Source organism: Petaurus breviceps, unplaced genomic scaffold (assembly GCF_028583685.1).
Source record: "Petaurus breviceps papuanus isolate PSGF00001 unplaced genomic scaffold, PetGlider_PUasm1.0 90919, whole genome shotgun sequence".
NCBI classification, from domain to species: Eukaryota; Metazoa; Chordata; class Mammalia; order Diprotodontia; family Petauridae; genus Petaurus; species Petaurus breviceps.
In genome coordinates, this window is record NW_027187378.1 from 20,422,677 (window position 1) to 20,448,291 (window position 25,615).

General features: G+C 39.3%; 1 protein-coding gene across 3 annotated transcripts in view; it reads right to left on the reverse strand.

Moving 5' to 3' along the window:
* The window catches only part of ABHD12 (abhydrolase domain containing 12, lysophospholipase), a 159,046-nt gene that overhangs the window by 35,229 nt on the left and 98,202 nt on the right, over positions 1–25,615 (reverse strand). For all 3 annotated transcript variants that reach the window (XM_069075544.1, XM_069075541.1, XM_069075542.1), the window contains one exon: positions 9,744–9,863. In XM_069075544.1, coding sequence (XP_068931645.1) covers positions 9,744–9,863 — 120 coding nt within the window. The remainder of the gene's footprint in view (positions 1–9,743; positions 9,864–25,615) is intronic.

Sequence of the window (25,615 nt, forward strand, 5' to 3'; positions counted from 1 at the left end):
GAGGAACCCTCTGCTGTTTTCATTACTTGTTTCAAGCCATCCTTAGGCCTCATTTTCACATGGAGGCATCTGGCCTTTTTGATAGGTAGGCACACCATCATTCCTGTCTTCATTATATCCGATTTTAATAGCTAGCAGGGGATGGCTATATATCTGCCAGGTCTGATCCCTCAGTAGCATGCTGGGTCTCTCACCGAGCTTTCTTTTTAGGATGCTCATTACTCTAAGCTCATTTTCAAACAGAGATGAACCCAAGGAAAAGTAATGTGTCTTTTCTGTCTCAAATAATCTAATTCTGCCTGTGTCTCCAGGTTCTTTTTGTAAGTTCACTAAAGTGCCCCTGTGCAGGCAATGACTCCTACCATCCTCTCCCTACAATCTTACAAGACAAAAACTAAGCTTTATACGTAAGGAATGATAGAATTTCCACTAGGAATGGGCAGAGGTTGGTAAGTATGTTTTACATGACTGAATGAAAACTCAAGACCAATTTACCCAAAGAAGGAAGGACAGCAAAGCTGCTTATGTACAATGAAAGAAAGAAAAAAAAGCACTCTTATGAAGTCCCATAGCATGAGAAGATTAATAAGAGAGACAGTTAGAACAGTGATCAGCCAGAATTCTGTTCACACTTTCAGGGATGCTGCAATGTTAAGGGAATTTGAAGATCTTCCCTGCCCCTTAATAGGCACTTGTGACCTGCTCTGAGCTCTGACCCAGCCCGCAGCTGAGTCACATGGAACTCATGGTGGGAAGAGCTTGCCAAATGGGTGGAACAGGAAGAGAGAGTGAGGCAGAGCTGAGGCAGAGCAGCTAGTGTGAGTGAGACAGTGAGGAATTTTGCTTAGGGGGGCTTGTTTGTGGGGAGGTCTAATGGAGGGAAGGCTTGGGGATGTCAGTGCTCTCTGGATTGGTGATGTGTATAAGCTTCTTTGTTACCATGATGGAATTGGTTTTCTGGTATCTGAATAAATATTTTGGTTTTGTCTTTGAGGAAGAGAGTTCTATTTTGTGAATCTACTCTGGAAATACACATGCATATTCATAGCGGCTGCTATGATATATGATACAGAAGCCTCTAGCAGGAGTAGGAATGATGTTGTTGACTCAAAGTAAAGGGCAATAAGAAGAAAGCTAGATTCTGAAGAGGAAAATAATACAAACTTGAAAATTTATAATCGATATATAAATGACTTAAAAAAAAGATTAGGGCCTAATAAGACTCTTCACTTCATAAAGATTTATCACAGGATCTTTTAAAGTAGAAAAGTAAATCAATAAGTGTTCATTAAGCACCTATTATGTGTCAGGTTCTGTGCTTAGGGCTGGTGACATGAAGAAAGGCAAAAGGAGTTCACAATCTTATGGGGAGACAATATGTGAAACAACTAAGTACAAATAAACTCTATACAGGATAAATTCAAAATAATCAACAGAGAAAATGCACTAGAATTATGGGGTATCAAGTAAGGATACTGTTAATTATACATAATTTTTCAAAAACATATTGTCACACAAAACAGGTACAAATGTTTGTAACATTCAACTTTAGGGTATGTTATTATGAGGGTGCTAAAAAATGAAAGTGAATGTTGGGGGGGGGGGGGCGGAGCCAAGATGGCGGAGTAGAAGCACTACCTTCCCGCAGCTCCAGCTTCCACCCTCCCCAATCCATGTAAAAAGGGGACTCTAAACAAACTTTGGAGCTGCAGAACCCACAAAATGACACAGAGAAGCTAACCTCCGGCTGAGGGCAGCCCTGCAAGAATCAGCCAGCGCAGCACTCTGGGAGCCCAGCCCAGCACCACGCCAAGGCTTTAGCCCCAGGGCAGGCCTGACCAGCCGCCAGCCAGAGGGACTCCAGATCAGCAGCAGCTGTGGCCGTTTCCAGATTTATCAATACACAGATGCGAAGGACAAGGTGAGAGGCCAGTGCAGTCTGGACTTTGGGACCCAGTAAGTGGGAGTGCATGGCTTTTACCACCCCCCCCCCCCGGGGCGAGAAACCGCTGAGACGCCAGCACAGCCTGCCAGCAACACGTGGCAGCTTCAGCTCCTGGCCTGCAGAGTGTAGGGGGACCAAGCACCAGTCTGAGGGGTAATCGCTCTTGTTTTAACCTGCTTGGATCTGGATTGCAGTCTAGGGTGGAGGTCCTGGGGTGTGCATCCAGTTTGCCAGAGCGTGTGGAGACCTCAGAGAGGGCACCCATCTAATACCTCCGGCAGCTGAGAAAACCCCAGCGTTTGGGACGAAAACTCCCCTGTCTGGTGGCAGAGTCCTACTGTGGCAAAAAGCCCAAAAGTCAAATCATTGAGTGGCAAAATGATCAGGCAAAGGAAACAAAGCAGACAGAAGATTCCAACATTACACTCCTATTTTGGGGATAAGAAGGAGCAAGGCATGGAACAGGAGGAAAACAGTGAAGTCAGAACTCCTGCACCAAAAGGAAAATACAAGCCGGTTACAGGCCATAGAGGACCTTAAGAAGCAGATAAGAGAAGTGGAGGGAAAATTGGGGAGAGAAATGAGAGTGATGCAAGAAAATTATGAAATGAGAGGCAACAGCCTGACTGAAGAAAATAATACCTTAAAAAACAGACTGACTCAAATGGCAAAGGAGGCTCAAAAAGGCAATGAGGAGAAGAATGCCTTAAAAAGTCAAATTTGCCAGATGGAAAAAGAATCTCAAAAGCTGAGGAGAATCATTGCTTCAGAATTAGACTGGAGCAAATGGAAGCTAATGACTTTATGAGAAATCAAGATGCTGTTAAACAGATCCAAACAAATGAAAGAATAGAAGGCAATGTGAAACATCTCATGGGAAAAACCACTGACCTGGAAAATAGATCCATGAGAGATGATTTAAAAATTATTGGACTACCTGAAAGCCATGACCAAAGTAAGAACCTAGAAAGCATCCTCCAGGAAGTTCTCAAAGAAAACTGCCCTGATGTTTTAGAACCAGAGGGCAAAATAGAGGTTGAAAGAATCCACCGATCACCTCCTGAAAAAGATCCCAAAAAGAAAACTCCTAGGAATATTATAGCCAGGTTCTGGAATTCCCAGATTAAGGAGAGAATATTACAAGCAGCCAGGAAGAAACAATTTGAATATTGTGGAAACACAATCAGGATAACCCAGGATCTGGCAGCTTCTACACTGAGGGATTGAAGGGCTTGGAATGTGATATTCCGGAGTTCAAGGGAGCTGGAATTAAAACCAAGAGTCACCTACCCAGCAAAACTGAGCATCATGTTTCAGGGGAAAATATGGTCATTCAGTGGAATACAGGACTTTCAAGCATTCTTGCTGAAAAAACCAGAGTTGAATAGAAAATTTGACATTCAGATACAAGAAGCAAGAGAAGCATGAGAAGGTAAACAGGGAAAAGAAATCATAAGGAACTTATCAAAGTTGAACTATTAACATTCCTACATGGAAAAACAATAATTGTAACTTATGAAACTTTTCTCAGTAGTTGAAGGGATTAGAAATATATATATATATATAAATATATATGTCTTTATATGAGGGTATGCAGGCATATGAATACATATGTGAATGTGTGTATATACGTTTACAATTTACAGGTATACATAGATAGAGGGCACGGGACCAATTTTACAGGAAGGGATGATACTTAAAAGGTGAAATTAAGAGGTGAGGAATATAATGAGAGGAGATGGGGAGAGACAGATTGGGGCAAACTATTTCATACAGAAGAGGCAAGGGAAAATGGTTACAATGGAGGGGAAGAATAGGAAGGCAAAAGGGAATGGGTCAACCTTATTCCTATTGAATGTGGCTTGAGGAGGGAGGGAAATACACACTAAATAGGGGATCTCACCCTCCAGGAGAATGGGGGGGAAGGGGATGAGAAGGGGCTGATGGAAGAGACGGCAGGCTGGGGGGGAGGGCAGTTGGAAGCACCCACTTTTGAAAAGGGACAGGATCAAGGTGGAGAATAGAGCAGGTGGGAGGTGGGATAGGAGGGAGGGAAATATAGTCTGTCTTTTACAATATATCTACTATGTTATTGTTTTGCATTAGCCGCACATGTACAACCTATACTGAACTGCTTGTCTCCCCAGTGGGGGTGGGTGGCAGGGGGGGAGGGGAATGAATCTGGAATCGAAAGTTTTAAAATCAAATATTCAAATATATATATATATGTGTGTGTGTGTGTGTGTGTGTGTGTATATATATACTATTATTAATACCATCTTACATGTAATTAAGAAATAAGATATACAGGCACTGAGGCATAGAGATCCACTGGAAAAAAAAAAACTAAAAAAAAATTAAAAAAAAATAAAAGAGGAAATGAAATTAAAAAAAAAAAAAGAAAGTGAATGATGGGATTTCTAAACTCATGCTTTTTTGTTCCACTGCAGTGATACCTCCATTTTGGAGGCAGCGTGGTATAGTGGAAAGACTGCTGGATGGATTGGAAGCAGGGAGCCTACCTTGGTTGCTTATTAGCTGTATGACCGAGGGTAAGTCACAGTCACTTAAGCTCTCTGAGACTCAGTTTCCTCATCTATAAAAAAGCACCTACCTTAAAAGGTTGCTGAGAGGATCAAATGTACATAAAACACTTTGGAAACCTTAAAGTGCTATATAAAAACCAGACATTATTATTTTATATGGTGGCTTCCTTTTTATAAAAGTCATATAAAGACTGGAATTATGCCACTTAACCTTCTTTTTAAACAAGCCATAACCTCTCTGAGAGCCAGTTTCCTTATTCATTGAAAGGGCTGCTGATAATAATATTCATCCTACCTTAACTAGCTTATTTTGCTACAGTATGTATGTAGCTTTTTTTTGAGGCAAACAGGGTTAGGTGACTTGCCCAGAGTCACACAAATTAGTAAGTATCTGAAGCCACACTCCTGACTCCAAAGTTGGTGCTCCATCCACTGTGCAATCTAATTGCCTCCAGGCTCAAATATAGTGAGGCAGTTAGATGATACAGTGGATAGAAAACTCAACCTGGAGTCAAGAAGAATTGAATTAAAATATGGCCTCAGACACTTACTAGCTATGTGAGCCATAAATAACTCTGGGCATCTTTGTTGGCTGTCCCTTTCCCTCTTCAACTCTCCCTGACTTCCCTGGCCTCCTTTACGTATCAACTAAAATTCCAACTTTTACAAGAAGTGTTTCCCAAACCCTCTTACAAGCTGCATGACCCTTAACCTCTATCTTCCTTAATTTCTCCATCTATAAAATGTGCGTAACAGCAACTACGTCTCTAGATTGTTGTGATAATATTTGTAAAGTTCTTTGTGAGCCTAAGCTTTCCAGCTATTAGTGTTGTTGTTGTTCTTACTAATAACATGTGAAAATACTTTGTAAACTCTCAAGCACTGTATTATGACATCTTTTATCATAATGAAATTCTAAGTTTGATTATGCAATGAACCCCACAGGATATTGGGGGTTCAGCCATGCCACATACAGTTGATAAACAACCAAGAATTTACTGAGTACTTACTGTACTACAGGGTACTTTTAATAGACACAATGGGGACAAAAATATAAAATAGGGTCTCTGCCATTAAAAAAATCATTAAATAATCTAGTTGTTGAGACAACAAGACTCAGGGAAAGTTAAAACAATGCAAGATTGTGTAATAACAATTCATTCAAGACAACACAAGAAGAGATGTCCCAAAGCAATACATAATCAACTTGCAAATAAACAGTAAAAGTGTGGTAGGGTCTGAACTTGGTGTTGAAGAATGGCTAAGGTTTGAGTGAGAGGGTGAGGGCATTCCAGACAGATGGAACTGCATGTACACATATATAAACATGGGGAAGCATAAGGCCTGTTTGAGAGATGATAATTTAGGACAGCCATAAAGGTTTTGTGTAGGACAACACTAGGGCATAAGGGTAAGCTGGGGCTAATTTTGGAGAGATTCAAATACTGAGCAAAAGAGTATGGATTTCATCTGATGAGTAAAGGGAGGCATTAAAAGGTTTTGAGCAGCAGCTCCTGAGACCAAAGGATGGCTTCGAAGATTAGCTTTATGGCCAGTGTGTGATTTGTTGTACTTAGCTGTACTTCTTTGACATAAGGTCGGATCCAGGGAGAAAAAAAGGTAGCAATAAAAATGTCTTTTTTTTTCCTTTTTGGAGGGGGAAGGCAGGGTAATTAGGGTTAAGTGAATTGCCCAATGTCACACAGATAGTAAGTATTAAATGTCTGAGGCCACATTTGAACTCAATTCTCCTGACTCTAGGGCTGGTGCTATATTCACTGTGCCACCTAGCTCCCCAATAAAGATGTCTTTTAAAAAAAATATGGCACTATGTAGGATGGCAGCCCAGCATCATGTGAGAGCCACCTTGAAAGAAAAAAAATCAATGTCTTGCTTAGTTTATTAGAGGTGAATGGAGACAAGGAAAAGTCAATTATACCAGTGTCTCAGCTCAGGTAATAAAGAATAATATGGTACCATTCAAAGAAATATGATAGGAGGTGAAGCTAAAACTGACCAGAGGGGACATAATGAGTCTGGTTTTAGCCACACTGAATCGCTTCTAATTGGAGGACTAAAGGAAAAAGCAATAAACTCCTCCCAAAGCCTTCCTTTATAGAATGCACAGAACTTTTTCAGGTAACTCTCCATTTTCAACCAGCAGATCTGTTTGGACTGACTCCATGGAACTTCATACATCTTGTTGGTCATCTTCCTGCCTCTTTTTGACACATTTTTTCTTTTTTTTTGGGGGGGGGGGGGCAGAGTTTCTTCCTCCCTTAGACTGTAGCTCCTTGAGGGCAGGGAATCTTTTTTCCCCCTTATTTGTATACCCAGAGCACAGCACTGTATCTGGGACATAGGCATTTAATAAATGTTTGTGGTATTATACTGTATGAAATGAAAGAGGATATGACAGTAGAGGTACTTACTAGGCAAACAGAAATGTGGGATTGGAGACAGAGATTTGGGAGTCATTTAAAAACAAAGGTTAGGGGTAGCTAGGTGACACAGTAGACAGAGCACCAGCCCTGGAGTCAGGAGGACCTGAGTTCAAATCTAGCCTCAAACACTTACTAGCTATGTGACCCTGAGCAAGTCCCTTAACCCCTATTGCCTCCCCAAAGAAAATTAAAAAAAAAAAAGGTATTCTTTGAATCCCTGGAAGTACATCTGATTACCAAAGAAGCTGAATAAATTAAGCACTGAGAAAAACTTCTCTGGATTTATAGTGATTAGGCCACATGTAACCTTCAATACAATAGTGAAGTAGAAACTAAGTTTACAGGGAGTAAGTGGGTAGTGAGGAAAGGAAGAAATATTGACCAGTTGTCTGAGAAATCAGTTGGTGAAATGAATGAAACAGGCTGGTATCTGGAAGCAGAGGAGAGAAACAGTTTAAGATGGTGGAGAGCCAGGGCAACTAGGTGGCGCAGTGAATAGAGCACAAGCACTGGAGGTCAGGAGGACCTGAATTCAAATTGGGCTTCAGACAACACTTACTGTGTGACTTTGGACAAGTCACTTAACCCCAATTGCCCTGCCTTCTCCCCTCCAAAAAAGACCAAAAAAAAAAAAAAAAGATGGTGGAGAGCCATATGTATCTATAGATAGAAGGGAAAGGACAAGATTGTAATCACAATGTGAAGAAATTAGGGAGAGGGAGAGCAAAAGGAGAAAGAGGGAAATAGGAAAAACAGGAAAAAGTCCTAAGAATGAGACAATGTCGAAGTTGTACCATTTGCAATAGAAACCAAGTTCTTCTTTCCTTCCTTTACCCTTCTGTCTGAGTTAGAGAGCAGGAAGAACAAAAAAGAATAAAATCACTATCTCATCTTCACAAACCTAAGAAGCCTTTTCTCTCAGGATTGACTATGACATTTACTATGCAATTATTAACATTATTTACTCTGTATTTTCTATATGTACCTAATTATGTCCATGTTGTCTCCCCCATTAGAAAGAAATCTCCTTGAGGACAAGGATTATTTTTGCTTTTTCTTTGTATCCCCAGTGGTTAGCAGAGTTCCTGTCTCATAGGAAGTGTTTAATAAACACATGCTAATTGAATGTAAAACTTGTTTGTCTGGAGTAAAACGGTGCATCTCCTTGAATACAGAGAAAGAAGATGTAGCAAAAACTATTTTTAACTATGCATTCCCTCAAAAAGAGGAAGAGCTGCCTTTGTCCTGCCTAAAGAGGAAAGCAAATTGGTAAGTGTGTCCATGATTCAGAAGGGCAGCATTCCATTTTCAGGGCTTAAAACCCTATTCTCATGTGTTACAAAGGTTGCATGTTTTCCATGGTTCTTTCTGAAATGCCAAACTCTATAGGCATCCAACAATAAGACACCTACTGTGCCCCACTTCCCTCCTACAGAAAGGCCCTTTACAATTGTTCTTTGATACTTTATTTCTCCCTCTCCCAGCCCTCAATCCCCATGCCTAACTGGCTTCATATTGTACAACACCACACACAGTGTTCCCCAGTACCAGAGTCATTTATAACTACTCATTTCCTTGATTATCCCATAATTTGTTTCTTACGAAAAAACTGACCTACAGTAGCAGTGCCAAACTTAATTCATATGATATTTAAAGTAATCATAGATTCACACCGTTATATACAATAGAATTTATCTAAAATTTAAAAAAACAGAGACATAGGCCATTTATATTACATAGTTATAGAATTCAGGTTCATTTTGTTTAAAAGAAAGTATTCAGCTGAAACCTACATGAGTTCCAGATCAAATCATCATACATTTTGACCTGGAAAAGACCTGAGAGGTCATTTGGTTCATTCCCTCTTATTTATAGATGAGAAAACTGAATCCCAGGGAAGAAAAGTGACTTTTCCCAAGATAATCAGTGGTAGCATTGGGGTGCAAACCCAGATCTAATGATTATAAATCCTGAATTCCTTCTATTTCCATTTGCAGGATTGTTACGAGGACTAAATGAGATAATATTCATAAGTGCTTAGCACAGTAAGTGGCATACAGTAGGCATTTAATAAATACTTGTTCCTTTCTTCTTTCTTTCCACACAGTTCCCTTAAGGACATGCACATGAAGTAAGTGTTCAAATACAATTTTGGCATTTCAATTCTAATTAATATACAAATGTGCACTTTCTAGGGGCGGCCAGGTGGCTCAGCGACTAAGAGCACTGGTTCCAGTGTTGGGACGACCTGGAGATCGAATCCCGGGCTCAGACACTCAGCACCACACCCAGAAATAACTGGCCGGGTAACCTTGAGCAAGTTACTTAACCCCAATTGCTTTAAAAAAAAACAAAAACAAATGTGCACTTTCTACACTGGTCATGTGCATTTTAACTGCTCATCTGGTAGCCAAATACAACAATCCGAGTAGCCACTAAATCCCTCTTTCCTAATTCCTCAAGGTTAGCTTTTTCCTTTATGTATTTTCTATCCTTTATTTTCCCTGAATTTGCATTTTTCTTTCATTTCCCTTCCCAGTCACCTCCTTAACACTGGACTAAAGCACACAATTGCTTCAGGTGTTTCTTTTAATTACAGGTCACACTTTCTCATCATCTTTCAGATTTCACTGGTTCCACTTTCCTGAGACCTGTGAGGAGGTGGCCTTAACTCTCTCCCCCTTTTAACAAGTAGGACTTAAGGCAAAAGTAATTCTCATCAGAACCAACAACGTCCACGACATCAATTTAAGCCACCAACCAAAAAAAGTGTCGATGTATGTTTATACTGATTCATTTCATCCTTACCTAGTGCCTGCATTTCCATGTAAATAAAGAATGATAGGATGGTTAGAAGCCAAGGTATCCTCATACCACACTTGGTCTTTTCCTTGTGCATTCTTCCATAAGACTGTAGGGACTGTGTGCCTGAAAATATGACCAGAAACAATAAGTAATGATTGCATATTCCTTTTTTCCTTTAAAATTATAATTTCATTTGGTTTCACAGAATTAATTTAAAACTCAAATGCCACAAAGGATGAAATAAACACACTGTTAACTAAACAAAAAATTTGGACTATCTAGGGAAAAAGCCAACCTGAATTAGTGAAAAAAAAAAAAAAGATCCTCTAACTCATCGTTTTTAAGTGAAGTTATATTACCTTTAAATCTAAGCACTACCTTCCTTCCTTACCAACACTTGATTTATGAACATTCTGAATATACGAATGACTTGCCTGTGCTATATACAGGATAGATTCCCTCCAGAGAGGGCAGTAAATGTTTGCCAATCTACTAGGTTCCTTTCTTGTTGAGAATCATGTATCCAGATGGGGTTTCCAAATGGTGTTTTACTCAATCCACTCATATTACAGTAAAGAAGAGGGCTATGATGACCTATGGTATCACGGCCTTTTTAAAAGCTTAAATGATGTTAAAAAAAAAAAAAAAAAAGGAACCCACCATTTCTTTTTTCAGATTGAGTCTCTCCCTCTTACCTAAGCTAGAAGATTAGCATCCACTAATGGAAGCTTTGATCTTCTCCATTTTCAACTGGACAAAGATGAACCTCCTCCAGCAGTCTTGTGAACCCTTTCTCTCAGCTGCTAGAGTTAGTACAGGTATTCAACCACTTCAGCCCTCTGCAGTTCAGATCTCCCAAATTCAATCAATCCAACAGCCTTGGTCTCCTTGGTAGCAGAGATAACAGGCATATGCTACCATATCATCCCCACTTAATCTTTAGTAATAACAAAGATAATTGAGCAAAATTAATTGACATGGCTATCACACACACACACATACTGCACCTGTAATCTCATTTCTCTACAAGAGAGAAATGTTTTATCTGTTCTTCTGGACAAAGGCTGGCCAACACAATCTGAGTTTATTTGTCTTTTAATTTTTTAGTGGGATTTTTGTTGTTTACATCATTGTAGTCATACATATTATTCTCTTGATTGCTTCACACTGTATCAGTTCATAAAAGTCTTCCTCCACTTCTCTGGATTCTACATATTGTTTGTTTTTTGTGGTATAAAAGTTTTCCACTACATGCTCCCAGTCCCTCTGGCTCTCTGAACCTAGGTGTCTAGCCTCACTCTCTCTCAACTCCCACCTCCAATCTGTTGCCAAGGCCTGCTGATTTCACATTTGAAACATTTTTTTTTGAATACACTCCCTTTTCTCCCTTCTGATATTGCCACCACTCTGGTGCAGGCCTTCATCAACTCATGCTTGGACTACCACAACAGCCTGCTGGTGGGTTTTCCTGACTCAAGTTTCTCCTAGTTCCAATCCATCCCACCAAAGTGATTTTCTTAAAGGGCAGTTTCAACTATTCTACCCCACTACTCAATGAACTCAACTGACTCCCTATTATTTCCAGGATCAAATACAAAACCCTTTGTTTTGCATTCAAAACTCTTCATAATCAAGCCCCCTTCTATGTTTCCAGTCTTTTCACACTTTATTCCCCACCATATTCTTTTCAATCCAGTGGCTCAGGCCTCCTGGCTGCTCCATGAACAATGTAGTCCATCTCTCTGCCCTAAGCATTTTCTCTGGCTGTCCCCCCATGCCTGGAATATTTCTCCTCATCTCTGCCTAGTGGCTTCTTTAAGTCCCAATTAAAATCTCATTTTCTAAAGGGAGACTTTTTTACCCCCCCCTTGTATTCTAGTGCCTTCCCTCTTTTAATTATTTCCTATTTATCCTCTACATAGCTGTTCATACATAGTCGTTTGCTTATTGTCTCCCCCATAGATTGTGAGCTCCTTGAATGGACTTTTGCCTCTTTTTATATCTCCAGTTCTTAGTAGAGTGTTAGGCATATAGTAGATACTTAGCACTTAAACGTTTACTGGCTTTCTGATTGTCCAATAGGTTAATTATCCTTCATAGCTTTTTGTTATCTATAAATTTGATAAGCTTGTTATCTATGTCTTTATCCAAGTTATTTACAAAATAATACTTTAAAAAGTACAGAGACAAGCCCAGAACTCCACTGTACTCTACTACAAATTTCCTTCCAAGGTGATATCAAATCATCCTTTGGGGTCTATTTGAGTCATTAATTAGAAATTCACTTAACTTTATTATTATGTAATCACATCTCTAGAGGAAGCTAGAAGGCTCAGTGGATAGAGGTGTTGGGCCTGGAGTCAGAAAGACCTGAATTCAAATTGGCCTTATGAACAATTATGGTCCAGAGGGTCATGAAGAGTCGAACACGACTGAATGACTGAACAACAACAAACCATGTCTCCCCATCTTGTCCACAAAAATAGCATGAAACATTTGGTCTGACATTTTGCTAAAATCCTGGTAAACCAAGCACTCTCTAATCCATCGGTCTAGTAAACCCTGTCAAGAAAGGAAACCGAGTTCACTCTGCCATGACCTGTTCTTTTCTTCCCCTCACTTAGCCAATCCAAAAAAATTCTGTTTTCCCTCCCTCCTACCTCCTCCTTTCCACTGGGGGCATGGAGTGGGGGAGGGGAGAAGGAAAACAAAACCTTAGTAACAAATTAGGAAGTAACAAACAAAACAAATTCCTGCAAAATGCCATGTCCAAAAAAACCATACGCTTCTCATTTTGTACCCTAAATCTGTCTTCTGCCTGTCAGGAAGTGGGTAACATGATTCATCATCAGTCCTCTGGAACTGTAATTGACCATTAATTACATTGATCACTGTTCTTAAATCTCTTATACTTGTCTTCATAACATTATTGTTATTGTATAAATTGTTTTCCTATTTCTGCTCACTTCATATACTCATTCATTTTCTTTTCATGTTCAACAAATTTCTTAAAATCAAATTGAATTTTTTTTAATCAACAAAAATCTGTTTTCTCTCCCTCCCAGTCCCACCCCCACCATCTCCAACTGACAAAGAACAAAATACAAGACCTTATTATAAACACGTGTGGTCGAGTGAAACAAATTTCCCCATTGGCCATGTCCAAAAAAGAAAAAGTCTAACTTTGCACTTTGAATCTTTTACCTTTCGATCTAGAGGTCGATAACTTTTTCAGTCTGCTGGAATAAATTACTTTGATCAGAGTTCCTAAGCCTTTCAAATAGGTTTGACTTTTGGCTTTGCAAAAAGGCTTCTTCTGGTTCTATTCACTTCACTTTATTATTTTTTCTTTTTTTTTAAGCAATTGGGGTTAAGTAACTTGCTCAAGGTTACACGGCCAGTTATTATTTCTGAGTGTGGTGCTGAGTATCTGAGCCCAGATTTGATCCAGGTCATCCCAACATTGGAGCTGGTGCTCTTACTCGCTGAGCCACCTGGCCGCCCCTAAGCAATTGGGGTTAAGTAACTTGCTCAAGGTTACACGGCAAGGTGTTTCTGGGTGGGTGCTAAGTGTCTGAGCCCGGGATTCGATCTCCAGGTCTTCTCAACACTGGAGCCGGTGCTCTTACTTGCTGTGCTACCTGGCCGCCCCTTCACTTCACTTTAGATCAGTTGATACAAGTCTTCTCAGGTTTTTCAGAAATTATCTGCTTATTTTTATTATACAGTTGCCATGACCTATTTTTAATGAATCTATGGTAATTCCTGTGATTTCTGCCTCCTTTTTTTAAGGTGTTCACTGACTCTCCATCTGGCAGCTTAGGTGATGCGTGGAGTGCAGGGCCTGGTGTCAGGACGACTCACCTTCCTACATTCAAATCTGGCCTTAGACACTAGCCAGAGTGATGACACTAAGCAAGTCACTTAAGTGTTTGTCTCAGTTTCCTCATATGTAAAATAAGCTGGAGAAGGAAATGGCAAACCACTCCAGTCTCTTTGCCAAGAAAACCACAAATGGGGTCATGAAGAGCTGGACACAACTGAAAAGGTCTGAACAATAAACTCTCCACTTAATGATATATTCTAGAATTGTGGTAATTGGCCTAAAGTTCATGAATTCATTCTCTTCTGAAATTCAGGACAATATATACCCTTGTCTAGTTCTGCAGCCTCTCCCATGCATCAAGAGTAACTTAGCACTCATTTATATTAGGTCCTTTTAGCTCCCTGGGGAGATAGTTAATCTTGGCTGGTGACTTATATTTATTAATGGCAGTGGGTTTTTTTTTCCTATATAGTTGTTAAGTACCTATTATCCATTTTTCTTCTGTTCTTTCCAGTTCAAATATGAAATCTTCCTTGGCAAAAACAAACCAAAAAAAGCATTAAGGCCTAAACAGCTCAATCTTCTATCTGTCATTTACTATCATTTTACCCTACATCTCTTGCTGCAAATCTTATCTCTGATTCCCCTTTTTATTATACTTACTCATCACTAGTCTCATTAGATACATGCACTGTTGGTTGGTTGCTTGCTTTTCATTCTTTGTTCCCAAAGAAGACCAAAATAGCATTACTATGTTGGGGTCAAGTTTGTGTCTGACTGAGTCTGATCAGACCAATAGGAGTTCAAAAGGCTCCACCCCAGCATAGGCACAAATAGTATATATGAACATGCACTGTAGTGAGAGGTCACATCCCCCTCAACATAGAAATAACACAATGCACACTTCCATGTTCTGGGATTTCGCATTTATTCAGTGACATCCACAAGACCTGTTCTATAATCAGCTGGTCACAAGGGTAAGAAAGAAGCTACTATTTGCTGTCAGCCCTGCTTTGCATCCCAATTTGTGCCAATTCAGTTCCCCTAGGGCTTATCTTCCAAGCCCATGAGGTCACACATTCATTTACAGCACAACATCTGCTTGTGGAAGCTGTGCAATCTGACATTTCATCTCTATTCTTTTGTATTTCTTTCTGGGGTGCTTTCTCTACTCTTTGGGGGCATGGGGAAGACATCTACTTCAGACTTCTAAGCATTTAAATTGATGAGGCAGGAGAATGGCATCTGCACTCCATCTTCACTTTTTATCAATCTGTTAATTAGTCATGGCTGTGTTCATAGGAGATCTCAGAATTCTAAGCCTAACTGGAATTGGCAAAACTTCTTAGATGTGACAGGATGGGCCTCTTCAGGAAAAAGTCAGGAATACTACAAAATAAGCAAAAACCTCTACAAGTGTACTCTACCTCATAAGATACACAAATTTCTTTAACTTGGGGAGGAAACGGAAGGAATTATCTTTCAAACTGCTATTTGCCTTGGTAGTTACATCAGCTAAATTTCAGGGTAGAGTTGTGTGTTTATACAAGCAAGGATTTAAAAGAATTCTAAAATGGGGGTTAAGGAGAAGAGCAGGAATACTTAACAAAGGTGCTGATTTAGGATTACAAGTTACTAAAATCTTATATAAATTCAATTTAAAAAGCAACAACATTTTAAAGTGCCAACTATATATCATGTATTGTAATAAGCACTAGGTATGTAAAAGCAAAAATGAAAAGAACTTGCCTTCAAGGAGTTAACATTAAGCCTGACTTTAGGTCAACCTGAGTAGTCACCTCTTGGGCCTTAATCACTCATCTCAATATAAAGTGCCAAATTTTGCATTAAGTCATCTGTTACCTACCCTTGCTTCCATCTTCTAAGCATCTTGGTAAAATCTAAGTTGGCCCATGAGTTGTGCATCTACATCTGTTTCTAGACAAGAGCCTAGCTATTCTTCCTCATAGAAACCTTCTCTGTGCCTTCAGAATTTCCTTCCTGAAAGCCTCCTATCCCTGCTTATCTGACTTCCCTTGAAGAATTTTTGTCCATCAAATCCTATTTTATCCTTTTTTCTTAACCATTTGAAATCTGTTCTCCTAAAATCTGGAATGTATGTCAGACTCCACCTGGCTGTCTTCTTCTCTGTCATAAACTCTATGATGAAGTTGCTTCTGTATTAGATGTCTTTTACTTTCAGCCAAGCAACAAGTAAAGTTTTGCCAATGAGTATCAGGTCCAGAGTAGAAGTCTGCCTCATTGGTTCCTTCACCTTCTAAAGGATGAAATTATCATTAGGGCCAGTCAAGACAGTTTTAGATGTTCTGCTTTTAACAGAGAGGGAGATATAGCAAATGCCCAAAGCACCACAACAGTACTAAATCATTCCCCTATGCCAGGCTGGAATTTTGATTACCAAAATCAACTAATAAAAACAACAAAAGCTGGTGGAACAGTGGATTGCGCACTGGAACTGGAGTCAGGAATCCCTGAGTTCAAATCCAGCTTCAGTCACTCAACTGCTTTGTGATCCTGGGCATGTCATTTAACCTCTGTTTGGCTCAGTCTCCTCAACAGTAAAATGGGGATATTAATAGCACCCACCTCATAAGATAGATTCCTAAATAAATATGCTTATTTCCTTCCTTCCTTTATACAATGCTTTAAGATTTACAAAGCATCTCAGAAATATTATCTCATTTTAGTACAACAACCCTAGGAGGTAAATGCTATACTATTCTTTGTGCATTTCTTTGTTTTTCTTATTTTTCAAATGCTTTATTAACTTCTGATTTACATAACTCATTTCTGCCAGATTTTGAGTTACAAACTTTCTCCCAGTTTTTCCCCTACTCACCGCCCCAAAATAGCAGTCCCACAGAATATCCCCTCCTCCAATCTGCTCTCTCCCATATTTTCTCCCTTTCAACTTTTCCAGTGGATCTCTATGCCCCAGTGCCTGTATATCTTATTTCCCAATTACATGTAAAATAGTATTAATAATAGTATATGTATATATTTGGATATTTGATTTTAAAACTTTGAATCCCAGATTCATTCCCTTCCTCCCTTGTCGCCCACCCTTACTGGGAAGATAAGCAGTTCAGTATAGGTTGTACATGTGTGGCTAATTCAAAACAATAACATAGTAGATATATTGTAAAAGACTGACCATATTTCCCTCCCTCCTATCCCACCTCCCCCTTGTTCTATTCTCTACTTTGATCCCGTCCCTTTTCAAAAGTGGAAGCTTCCAACTTCCCTCCCCCCCAGCCTGCCCTCCCTTCCATCATCCCCCCTCTCATCCCCTTCCCTCCCTACTCTCCTGGAGGGTGAGATATCCTATTTAGTGTGTATTTCATTCCCTCTCCAAGCCAAATTCAATGGGAATAAGGTTGACCCATTTCCTTTTGCCTTCCTGTTCTTCCCCTCCATTGTAACCATTTTCCCTTGCCTCTTCTATATGAGATAGTTTACCCCATTCTGTCTCTCCCCATCTCCTGTCATTATATTCCTCTCTCACCTCTTAATTTCACCTTTTAAGTATCATCCCTTCCTGTTAAATTGGTCCTGTGCCCTCTATCTATGTATACCTGTAAACATATATACATACATTCACATATGTATTTATATGCCCATATACCCTCATAGATAGACATATATATATAGATAGATAGATAGATATTTCTATTCCCTTCAACTACTGAGAAAAGTTTCATAAGTTACAATTATTGTTTTTCCATGTAGGAATGTTAATAGTTCAACTTTGATAAGTTCCTTATGATTTCTTTTCCCTGTTTACCTTCTCATGCTTCTCTTGCTTCTTGTATCTGAATGTCAAATTTTTCTATTCAACTCTGGTTTTTTCATCAAGAATGCTGGAAAGTCCTCTATTCCACTGAATGACCATATTTTCCCCCTGAAACATGATACTCAAGTTTTGCTGGGTAGGTGACTCTTGGTTTTAATTCCAGCTCCTTTGACCTCCGGGATATCATATTCCAAGTCCTTTGATCCCTCAGTGTAGAAGCTGCCAGATCCTGGGTTATCCTGATTGTGTTTCCACAATACTCAATTTGTTTCTTCCTGGCTGCTTATAATATTCTCTCCCTAATCTGGGAATTCCGGAACCTGGCTATAATATTCCTAGGAGTTTTCTTTTTGGGATCTTTTTCAGGAGGTGATCGGTGGATTCTTTCAACCCCTATTTTGCCCTCTGGTTCTAAAACATCAGGGCAGTTTTCTTTCAGAACTTCCCGGAGGATGATTTCTAGGTTCTTACTTTGTTCATGGCTTTCAGGTAGTCCAGTAATTTTTAAATTATCTCTCCTGGATCTATTTTCCAAGTCAGTGGTTTTTCCCATGAGATATTTCACATTGCCTTCTATTCTTTCATTTGTTTGGATCTGTTTAACAGCATCTTGATTTCTCATAAAGTCGTTAGCTTCCATTTGCTCCAATCTAATTCTGAAGCAATGATTCTCCTCATTGAGCTTTTGAGATTCTTTTTCCATTTGGCAAATTCAGCTTTTTAAGGCATTCTTCTCCTCATTGCCTTTTTGAGCCTCTTTTGCCATTTGAGTTAGTCTATTTTTTAATGTGGTATTTTCCTTAGTCAGGCTGTTGACTCTCATTTCATAATTTTTTTGCATCATTCTCATTTCTCTTCCCAATTTTTCATCCACTTCTCTTATCTGCTTCTTAAGGTCCTCTATGGCCTCTAGCCAGCTCGTATTTTCCTTTGAAGCTTTTGGTGCAGGAGTTCTGACTTCACTGTCTTCCTCCTGTTCCATGCTTTGCTCCTTTTTGTCCCCAAAATAGGAGTCTAATGTTGGAATCTTCTGTCTGCTTTGTTTCCTTTGCCTGGTCATGTCGCCCCTCAGTCACTTGACCCTGGGCTTTTTGCCACAGTAGGACTCTGCCACCAGACAGTGGAGCTTTCATCCAAAACTCGGGGGTTTTCTCAGCTGCCCGAGGTATTAGATGGGTGCCCTCTCTGAGGTCTCCACACGCTCTAGCAAGCTGGATGCACACCCCAGGACCTCCACCCTAGACGGCAATCCAGATCCAAGAAGGTTAAAACAAGAGCGATTACCCTTCAGACTGGTGCTTGGTCCCCCTGCAATCTGCAAGCCAGGAACTCCTGAGACAGCCAGGCAATGGTGGCTGTACAGCTGCCAGCACCTCCACTTCTTGCCCTGGGGGTAGGGACTGGACCACAAAATTCAACACTGACCTTTTACTTTCTTTTTGGCATTTACGGGTTGATAATTCTGGAAACTGCCACAGCTGCTGGTGATTCTCTCTCCTGAAGTCTGTTCCAGGCCCAACGCTGGTCAGGGCTGCCCTGTTGGCCTGCTGGGCTTCTTTCAGCAGGAGCTTTGTTTCTCTTTGTGGGTTCTGTAGCTCTAAAGTTTGTTTAGAGTCATTTTTTTACATGTATTGGAAATGATTGGAGGGGACCCCACACCAAGTTTGTGCTTCTGCTCCACACCTTGTCATTTCTCACAGCACAGTAGTACTCCATCTCAATCATATGCTACAACTTGTTCAGCCATTCCCCAAATGATGAGCATCTCCTCAATTTCCAATTCTTTGCTACCACAAAAAGAACTGCTATAAATGTGTGTATACATATATGTGTATATACATATGTGTGTGTATATATAAGCACAAACACAATATGTTTATGTATGTATGTATATCCTTTTCCTTTTTCTTTGATTTCTTTGTGATATAGACTTAGTAGTAGTATTGCTGGGTCAAAGGGTATACCGTTTTATACCCCTTTGTGCCTAGTTCCAAATTATTCTTCAGAATGGTTGGCCTAGTTCACTACTCCATCAAATTCATTAGTTCATTAGGGTACCTATTTTCCCTCATCTCATCTAATAGTCATCATTTCTGATAGGTATAGTGGTACTTCAGAGTTGCTTTAATTTGCCTTTCTCTAATCAATGGTGATTTGGCACATTTTATATGACTATATATCTTTGATTTCTTCTTCTGAAAACTGCCTGTTTATATCCTTTGACCATTTATCACTTGGGAAACGGATCTTATTTTTATAAATCTGACTTAGTTTTACACGCACTATATGTTTAATAAATAAGAAATTTTTTGATAAATTTTTTTTATATTGCCTATGCTAACTTTTGGCAAAATATAATTTCCCTGATTATTTCTATTAATTATGCCTACTTTTTCCGCTTTTTCTTTGTCTGATATCATGATTGCTACCCCTGGTCTCTTTTTAGTTCAGCTAAAGCATATTAGGTTCTGTTCCAACTCTGTGTGTATTTTTCTGTTTCAAGTATGTCGCTTGTAAATAAGATATTGTCGATTTTAGTTTCTAATTCAATCTACTATCTGCTTCCATTTTATGGGTAAGTTTATCCCATCATGATTACTGAGTACTTCCCTTTATCCCATTTTCTTTTGTTTCTTCTTTCTTTTTATCCTGTACCTCCTCATTAGTCTACTTCACTCCTAAGCCTCTCTTGTAATCTGTCCTCTCTTTTATCATTCCCCTCCCCTCTTTCTCTTATCTCCTTCCCTGACTATTTTCCTTTTGGGTAAGTTATATTACTATGTAAAATTGAATGTGTTTATAATATATTATATATAAGTAATATATAATACATAATATATGATTACATATATAATATACATATGCATAATGTAATATATAATTATATATAAATATAATATATATATTCCCTCTTTCCAATGAGAGTGAGGTTTGATCATTGCCTCTCCCCCTTTTCCCTTCCATTGTAAAACCTCTTCCTTGTGTGCTTTTTATGTGAGAAAAAAAATTTCCCCATTCTCTTTCTCCCTTTCCCCCTTCTCCCAGTACATCCTTCTTTCTCTCCCCCCCCCCTTTTTTGGAGATCTTACCAACATAACTGACTCATACTCATGCCTTATGTCTATGTAAATCCCTTTTAACTACCCTAGAAGTGTAATGTTCTTAGGAGTTACATGTATCATCTTCCCATATAGGAGTGTAAACTATTTAACTTTACTGAAACTTTTATGATTACTTTTTCATGTTTGCTTTTTTTCATGCTTTCCTTGAGTTTTGTGAATGAATGTCATATTTTCTATTCAACTCTGGTCTTTTCATCAGGAATGCTTGAAAACCATCTATATCATTAAACGTCCATTTTTTTCCTCTGAGGGATTAATACTGTTTTGCATGACAGGTTATTCTTGGTTGTAATCCTAGCTCCTTTGCCTTTCAGAATATCATATTCCAAACCTGCTTGTTTAACACAGAAACCACTAAATCTTGTGTGATTCTGAAAATGAGTCCACAATATCTGAACTGTTTCTTTCTGGACGCTTAAAGTATTTTCTCTTTCATCTGGGAGCTCTAGAATTTGGCTATAATACTCCTGGTAGTTTTCATCTTGGGATCACTTTCAGGAGATCAGTAGATTCTTTCAATTACTATTTTATCCTCTGGATCTAAGAAGTTGGAGCAGTTTTCCTTGATAGTTTCTTGAAATGTGATAGCTAGGCTTTTTCTTTGATCATGGCTTTCAGGTCCAATAATTCTTAAATCATTTCTCCTTTTTCTATTTTTTAGGTCAGTTGTTTTTCTGATTTTTCACATTTTATTCTATTTTTTTACTCTTTTGATCTTGTTTTATTATTTCTTAATGTTTCATGGAGACATTAGCATCTAGTTGCCCAATTCAAATTTTTAAGGAATTCTTTTCTTCAATGAGATTTTATACATCTTTTTCCATTTGGCCACTTCTGATTTTTTTAAGTTCTTTTCTTCAGTGAATTTTTATAACTCTTTTTCCATTTACCCTATTCTACTTCTTAAGGAGATTTTTTTTTTAAATCAATGGATTTTTGTACCTCTTTTTCCACTAGGTCAATTCTATTTTTTAAAGTGTTATTTTCTTGAATATTTTTGTGCCTTTTTTTAAAACCAAGCTGTTAATCTCTTTTTATAATTTTCTTACATTACTCTCATTTCTTTTCTCAATATTTCTTCTACTACTCATCTCTTTCTTTAACTCTTCCAAGAGTTCTTTTTTTGGTGGGGGTGAGGGGGGAGAGTAGGGCAATTGGAGTTAAGTGACTTGACCAAGGTCACATGGCTAGATTTCCGTGTTAAGTGTCTGAGGCTGAATTGGAACTCAGGTCCTCCTCTCTTCAGAGCTGATGCTCTATTCACTGCGCCACCTAGCCAACCCACTTCCAGGAATTCTTGTTGGGCTTAAGTCCAATAAGCATTTTTCTTGGAGGTATTTTTGGTAGCAGTTTTCACATTGCTGTCTTTTTCTGAGTTTTTCTTAGTCTTCCCTGCCACACCACAGTAGCTTTTTATGGTCAAATTCATTTTGTTATTGTTTGCTCATTTTTCCATATTTCTTGACTTTGAATTTTATGTTAAAGTTGGACTGTCTCTGTTCCTCTTGAGGTGGGGAGGCACTGTCCCAAACTTTAGGAATTCTTGTGTTGCTATTTTGAGAACTTTCTGGACATCTGCATGTTTTTGTTGTATCCAAGGTAGTGTCATCCTGGGAGAGGTATGGTCATTGCTCTCCTAGTTTGCACTCTGATCTTTACCCATGAAGGGTTTTTGCTCTCCTTCTGCTCTCTTTGCCTAGGAACTGCAACCAGCATTCCTGCTTCCTTGTGACTGACCTTCAGCACTCCTTTCCACCCCAGAACTGTGTATGGGGAGTAGGGTTGCCAATCAGTGCCAGCTCTACCCAATACCTGCAAAGGATCCCCCATAAGCTCTTTCTGACAATAAATCTTTCACCAGAAAAGGTCCTGGGCTGTTTCCACCCAGGTCTAAGGGGAAGTGGCAGCAGAAGTGTGGTTCACTTGCCTGACCTCCCTTACTGTCTCTGAGCTGAGAGTTCCCAAAACTGTTGTTGCTGTTGCATCTGCTGAGTGTGGGTTCTGAACAGGCTTCTACCTGTGTCACAAACCTCTCCTGCTGAACCCCTAAGGTGCTTTTTAGTACAGAAAAATGTGTCACTCTGACCTTTTCTTGGCTCTGTCATTCTAAAATTTTATTTGAGGCATTATTTTAAATTTGTTTGGAGGAGAATATTGAAAGAGTCTAGCTGGGTTGTCTCTAGTCCACCATCTTGGCTCAAAATTTCCAATAGCATATTTCTAAATGTAGAATGACCAAGAAAATATAACTTTGGAGTTGGAAACTATAATTAGTGTTCTAATAGGAATCAGAAACCTGTGCAGAAGTGAGAAAGACATTTTTAAGGCTCCAAATTTGACATTTCAGTCTAGAGGCTTCTCAAACTCTACCAGAATACACAGAAAGGTCCAGGAATGGCATCAAAAGGCACCCAGAAACAGAAAGGTACTTTTTCTGCCTGTTGCTGCTCATGAGGGAATTCCCAATTCTCTATACCATGGCCTCAGAGTTGGAATCCAGATGAATCTATTGGGGCAGGACTAAGTTACATTACATTGTAATAAAGCATATCTCAAACAAAGGTTTTCTGAACTCAACAGGACTAGAACCTGTATATATTGTATAGAATACTAAACTCTTTTTACCTGACATTTGAAGCTCCTCACATCTGGTACCTCTCTAGCTTTCTAATTCTATTTCATCTTATTCCCCCACCAAGCATAAAAAGGTGCTTTGCACTAAAGGAAGCAGAAAGTGATTACAAAACTCCAAAGTGGACTATTCACTGTCCCCTACATAAGCCCCATATTCTCCATTCTCCACATTTTCATCCCTGGAATTCTCTTTGCCTAAAACAGTCTTTTCTCCCACTCTTGACCTGCTGAACTCCTACCCAGTCACTGAAGCACAATTCAAATGCCTCTTCCTTTAAGAAGTCTCCCTTGATTCTCTGTCAGTAATAGCATTCTCTCTTAGACTTCACAGAGTACTTTATCTCATACCAAATATACTTGATCATGAAACACTATATCCCAGTTTCTTTTTCAGTCTTTTCCTTTTACTAGACTGTAAGCTCTTTAAGGGCAGAGGCTCTCTCTCATCTAAACTTTGTATCTTCTCTAGCACATATCAGCATGTTTTGCACACTGCAGGCACTTAATAAATGTTCATTAAATGAATGCATCTACACAAACATAAACACAAACTTCTTAAAACAGCTACTGATCCCTGCTGGCTCTAATTATCTATTTACCTAAGTCAACACAGTAAATACTATCAGTGGTATCCTTACTACACCCCCACCCTAGCACAACTGCACCTTCTAAAGTTGGCTACAACCTAACATCTGAGTGATCACAGGTCATGACACACAACCTGTTTTGTCCTCTGTTTTCTTATCTATGTAATAAGAAGGTCGGACTAGATGAAATCTAATGAAATTAATAAACAGAAGCTCAAGAACTGTCTTTACTAGAAGAAAAAATTATCTGAAAATAAATGACAGGGATTCAGCCATCATTCTCTGCCACCCCAGCATCAATGCTTGCTTATCACCTCTTGTCCTTCATGAGAACCCTCATTTATTTTAGACATAAACCATCAGCAATTTTTTTTTCTAAAAAAGACAAACAATAAGACCATAAAATCTTAACCATTTCAGATATTTAAATTCAATAATAACATTTTTAAAGCATATATTGTGTGTAGAATATCATGCTAGGTTATGTGGGAGAAATACAAAGTTTAGTAAAGACTGACTCACAGCCTTCACATAGCTAAAGTAACTAGATGTCACTAACCTCCCTTAGCCTTAGTTTCCTAATTGGCAAAATGAGAGGTTTAGATTTAGTGTCTAAGATCAGGGATATAACACATATACAAATAATTATAATAAATATATGTACATTAGGAAGATGCAAGCAAAGTACATGATGGGTCCGAGGACTGTCTCCCAATAACAACTGGGAGAGGGCAGGCCTTCCTGCACAGGTGGCCCTTGAGTAGGGCTAGAAGAGATAGGTAGGAATTCAATGGGTACAAAGAAAGCAGGAGGACGTCCAGATAGAGGGAACAGTGTGAATCAAATTACTCACAGAAAAGCACGGAGCTCCCTTGACAGTGAGTAACAGAAGCAAGAAAGACAAGAGGACATCAGGATGGTGGAATGGTGTGCATGCCAAGAAAAGGAGTCTGAATTTTACTCAGCAGGCAGAAGAAAGTCACTGAAGATTTCTGAGCACATTCATATGACCAGGTCTGTGCATCAGAAATATTTGTCTGGCAGCACTGTGAAGGACTAATTGGGGCAGCAGAAATAGGTGGCAAGGAAGCAACATTTGTAGAGAGGGAGTTAGCCAAATAACCCTCACCCATAGGGGAGGCAAACTTGCCCAGCTAAAGCAGCAAGGGGCCCTGAAAGAGATAGGAGGCGGCACTGGGCAACGGAACCACACCTCTGCTGCCACCTCCCCTCAGACCTGAGTGGAAACAGCTCAGGACCTTTTCTGGGGAAAGATTTATACACGTTAAACTTGGGGTGCCAGTGAGGCTTCTAGTTGGAGGGGTGTGTGTGTGTGTGTGTGTGTGTGTGTGTGTGTGTGTGTCCTTCAGGGATTCAGAGGAAACATTTAGATTCTAATAATGCAGTGGCAGTTCTAATAATAGTGGCATTTCTGATTTCTTCAATTTCACTTCAAATAGACTGGAGCATAATTATACTGAGGTCCCAGGTGACTAGTACATACCTTCAAGTCAACTCTCTCAAGATTCTGTCTACATTACACTGACATCTGCAGATGAGATTTTGTGCTTTAACTGTATAGGGACATTATAATAATTTTAATAAGGACAACCAATGACATTCTGATCCGTTCATGTGTGGGATCAGGGTGGAGGTCCATTATACAGGGCGTCCAGGTCACACCAAAGATCTGGAAGGGACCTCAGAGATGATATGGTACAATAGCCTCATTATACTGATATGATTATTAATACCTGACATATAAACAGAACTTTGAAGTTTGTCAGGAGCTTTACATACAACAACACTTTGAGGTAAGTATTACTAATATATATTGTCTTCATTTTTCAAATGAGGAACTGAGGACCAGAGAGGTTATAACTTACTCATGA